This window comes from Pundamilia nyererei, unplaced genomic scaffold (assembly GCF_000239375.1).
Source record: "Pundamilia nyererei isolate P.nyererei 1_Seehausen unplaced genomic scaffold, PunNye1.0 scaffold00027, whole genome shotgun sequence".
NCBI lineage: Eukaryota > Metazoa > Chordata > Actinopteri > Cichliformes > Cichlidae > Pundamilia > Pundamilia nyererei.
In genome coordinates, this window is record NW_005187428.1 from 2,175,225 (window position 1) to 2,179,992 (window position 4,768).

General features: G+C 42.6%; 1 protein-coding gene across 1 annotated transcript in view; it reads right to left on the bottom strand.

The window, feature by feature from the left end:
- dhtkd1 (dehydrogenase E1 and transketolase domain containing 1) overlaps positions 1 to 4,768 on the bottom strand; it is a 27,185-nt gene that overhangs the window by 7,620 nt on the left and 14,797 nt on the right. The window contains exons 6-11 of the mRNA XM_005728248.1: positions 3,874 to 4,072; positions 1,601 to 1,913; positions 1,427 to 1,511; positions 1,182 to 1,321; positions 954 to 1,104; positions 745 to 851 (exon numbers count right to left, since the gene is read on the bottom strand). Of these exons, the coding sequence (XP_005728305.1) occupies positions 745 to 851; positions 954 to 1,104; positions 1,182 to 1,321; positions 1,427 to 1,511; positions 1,601 to 1,913; positions 3,874 to 4,072 (995 nt within the window). The remainder of the gene's footprint in view (positions 1 to 744; positions 852 to 953; positions 1,105 to 1,181; positions 1,322 to 1,426; positions 1,512 to 1,600; positions 1,914 to 3,873; positions 4,073 to 4,768) is intronic.

Sequence of the window (4,768 nt, forward strand, 5' to 3'; positions counted from 1 at the left end):
CACACACACACACACACACACACACACACACACACACACACACACGCGAGATATTATTATTGCCCTCGTTTCAAATCATCTTGCTTGCCCGTATACGACACATTTAAGGGATGTTTAAACTGTAGCTTTAACAAAATGGTTTCATAATCTCTGTGAACAGGCTCTGCACTAGTATGATACACTGACAGAGCACTTGTTTATCACAGTATAACACAAAGTCTGTTAAGCTTCAGGGATATCACTGTGCTGTTATGAATCATAAACCATTCTGAATCCATTTCAGCTGCTTTGGTGCAAACTGAAGTGATAACACTGTCCTCTCTTCATCCCTCCGGAGTGATGGCTACAGGCAAAATGGATTCACGATAGTTTATGCTGACTTTGTTTTTACTGTTAGGATCAAGTGTTTCTTTAATTTTGTTGGTGCAGTGCATAAGGAATTGGTTGCACATCGGTGTTATTCCTGATAGGAATTGTCAGGAAAAACGTGTTCTGTGTGTAGACAAATGAAAGAGTGGTTGGAATAATGTAATGAAGAGCACAGACATTCAGCCTGAATAAAAGGCTTCACCTGGGCCCTCATATGGCTAGTCCATCAAATCTGAGCTTAAGTAGCTTTAAGACTGTCATGTCTTTCTGTAATATTAAGTAGCAGGTTAAATAAACAATAGTGAAATTAAGTGATTGACACTGATATGACACGATTGCAGATTAGAAATACCGACACAGTCCTGACTCACTGACCTGGAGGAAGCGCTCCATACGGCAGGAGGAGTGTTCAGGTCCAGCGCCATCGTATCCATGAGGCAGCAGGATCACCATCCCACACTGCAGCAGCCACTTGGCTTCACCTGGAAACACGACAGTTTCACCTCTGATGAAATAATCTTTCTTTTTTTCTTTTTTTTTGACCAAGTTTATTAGAAAATGCGGCAGAGGGGTGAGAAGCTCACCTCCCGAGATGAAGGTGTCAAAGACAATCTGCGCTCCGTTAAAGAAATCTCCAAACTGAGCCTCCCAGATGGGCAGAAGCTTCGGCTGCGCGATGCTCATGCCGTATTCAAATCCGAGCACGGCCTCTTCAGACAGCGGGCTGTTACACACCTAAACACAAGACACCACAATTTGTTGTGTTTTTCATGTTGACACTGATGGTTTTATCTGCTTTGCGAGGGCATTACCTCCAGGAAACCTGTCTGCTCGGGGCTGATGTGATTCAGAGGGATGTACATGTCGTTAGTGTCCTGGCACACAACCATGGCATGCCGCTGACTGAATGTACCTCTTCCAACGTCCTGTCCACTGATACGGATATTAAAACCTGCAGTGACAATAGCTCGAGTTTAAAGGAAACCCCAGGAATTCCCAAACTGGAAATGAGTCATTTTTACTCACTGCTAAAAACACCAGACAAAACGTGACAAACCTTGGCAGAGGAGAGAGCCGAAAGCGAGGGCCTCTGCTGTCGACCAGTCTAGTTTGGTTCCCTCTTCCAGTTTCTGCAGCCGGGCCTGAGTTTACAAAAGCAAAATAATTTAACTGCTGTGATGTTTGGACAAGGCAACGCGGCAGAAGGATTAGAAGCAAAAGATCCCGGTACCTGTACGTGGGTTTTTCCGAGGTGGCTGTGCAGCTGGATTTGCTCAGGGATATCCACAGATTTCACTCCCACAAACTGCAGCAGAGGAATGGGGACACCAGTGTCCCAGGTGGTGACTCTAGCCTGGGGTTCAACAAGATCCCCCCAGCGGCCCTGCAGGTTGGTGGGTGGAGGGCTGTACAGGGTCATGTTGGACAGCTTGTCGTTGAGCATGCTGTAGTATTTGGTTTTGATCTCGTCACGCTCAACCTCTGTCATCAGACCCTCTGAAATCAGCTGGTCTGAGTAGGCGTCTGGGATGCTCTTTCGAGACCTGCAAGGAGCAAACAGGAGATGATCTGATTATTACCCTGTATTCTTTTAAATCAGACGCCCGAGATGGGACTGGGTGCAGACTCGAGCTTTAATTCAAGGGGTTCGACAAAAGCATTGCATTAACTGTTTGGGTATTACAGCCACCTTCAGATGCTCAAAACGAACTGGGCAGTTGACTAAGATGTTTATTTGTCCAGGTTAGGCCTGTTTATTAGTTCATAACAAAGTAAATAAATAAAAATCTGAAAGTGATTCAAAGTATACAAATTGCATTTGTAAATTTTTCACTTGACTTATTATGATGTTAAAGGAGGTTCAAGGAGATGCTGATGTAAGTGAATTATTATTATCATTACGGGCTGAAAAATTCAAATAAACCAATGAGAGAGATCGCAAAAACCTTTGGAGTGATCAAATCAAAATCCTGGTTTGTTCTTAACAAGAATGGCTATGCTGGCCAGCTCAGAAACACTAAAAGCTCTGAAGACAACTAAAGTGGATGGAGACATAATTCTTTCCTTGGTTAAGAAGCAGCCCTCTGCAGCACAGAGCCGAGTCAAGAACACTCACACGGAGGTAGGCGTATAATTGTCAAGGTCTAGCCTTGATGAATGTAATTACAGAGGGTTTACAACAAGGTGAAAAAACACTCGTTACAAACACAACAAGGCCTGATTAGACTTTGCCAGAAAACATCTAAAAGAAGATCGCACTGATGGGAAAAAAAAAACTTTTTTTGGACCTTTAAGTGATGGGAAGAGGAAATTATGAAGGAGGAGGGACAGATACAGAGATGATGTAATGGTATGGGGATGTATGATCGCCAGCGAACAGGACCGTTTCTGTGTATTAAGTAGCAGGATGAATTATGTATTGTACACAGCTGTACTGTCTGCTTTAACCACATGCTGCAAAACTGATGAGACAGAACTCCACAGTGCAAATAGATAATAACACAAAGAATACTGCAAAAGAAAGCAAGAGCTTCTCAAGACAAAGAAATGGGATATGCTTAAAAAGCCAAGTCGGTCACCTGATCTCAGCACAAACCGCATGTTTTCCAGTTACTGAAGACAAAACTGAAGGCAGAGACCCACAAACAACAGCAACTGAAGGCAGCTGCAGTGAAGGCCTGGCTGAGCATCTCAGTGACGGAAACACATCACCTCATGCCCAAGGATTTTAATCCCAGTAGTTCAATATGATGTTTATTTGTCCAATTAACTGTGAGCTTCTCAAAATTGGGACTTGTCTATTATAATGCAATTCCTAAACTGTTAAACCCCTTGAATTAAATCACATATCGACCGATTTAAAATGTATTGAGGTGGTGTACAGAGGCAAAATTAAAACAAAATGCATAAAAGAACTGACCCAAGAACTGCATCTTTAAAAAAACAAAACAAACCTAGCACCTTTTTTTCACTCCCCATGTGATTAAACAACACTCTTGCATTCACTTTAATCTCACTCTGGCAGTTAATGATTTCTCCTCTTTGTTGTTCTTCATCCATCTTCTCTTCCCCCTCATCCTCCTAACCAGTCACAGTGTATTGCTTCCCACTCCCTGGTCATGCTGGAGGTCGCTTCCTATTAAGAGAGTTCTTTCTCGCCACGGTCGCCAATTGCTTGCTTTTAGAGGCTCGGCTAATTGTTGCAGTTCTCTCTTTAAGGTTGCAGGGTCTTTAACATCCAAAGCAACATACTAAAATGACTGTTGTTGTGAGTTTTTATAGTTTCAAAGCACTGTAGTGGTTTAATAGTTGAAACACTACAATTCAAGTTATGCTTGCCTTTCACACAGAAATAAAAATTCCACAATTACCCAAATACACCATTAAACATCAGCCATTGCTACACGAGTAGACCCATCATGTAAATGCATCAGTGCACCTACAAGAATAATTCAAATCAAACTATCAAATCAAATCAAAGTAAAAGCGATAGCTTTAACTAACCGGATGATCTTGTACATTGCCGGATTGGTGAAAAAAGGCTCGTCCAGCTCATTGTGGCCCCACTGACGGTAACAGATCAGGTCCAGGATGACATCTTTCCTGAAGTGCCGCTGGTAGTCGACAGCCAGGCGAGCGGCTCGCAGCACCTCCTCGGCATCATCTCCGTTTACATGGATCACGGCAGAGTTCACCATCTTACCTGTAGAAGAAATCGCCCATTACACACATGATGAAGGTACCACTTTACAAAGTAAAACTGCACTAACCCTGGCTAATTTAAAAGACCTCTCAGATATCCTATTTCACCGTGTGTATCATATTAGACGCATACATGAAAATAATCCATATTCGAAACCCTCATGAAACTGTTTGACTTAGGCCTCAGGCTGCATGCTACACTCATTTTTAGCCCCATTACTTTGGATTTTTGCATAGAAACAAATGAAGCATCGTGTAATGTGAAGTGTTTTTTTAAACATTACTTTTTGGGCATTTTTGCCTTTATTGGATAGCGGAGCAGTGAAGACAGGCAGGTAGTTGCAAAGAGAGCAGAGGGCAGCAAAAGGCCACAGGTCACTCTCAAATACGGGCTGCTGAATTCTGTGGCCATGTGGTCACCCACTCGCCCACTGAGCTAAAGCAGCACCCCACTGATTCTTTTTCCTTCTCACCATTCATCTTATATGAAAACGTCAGGAGAAAAAAGGCTTTACTGGAAAGATTGCCTGACTAAAGCCTGCTATTTGATTAAGTTGAAACACAGTAAACACAATGTCAGGTCACAGGACATTTTGACATTCGCTGTACTAGGGCTGGGCGATATGACCCAAAATTCATATCTCGATATTTTTTTAGCTGGATGGCGATATAAGATATATATCTCGATTTTTTTTTT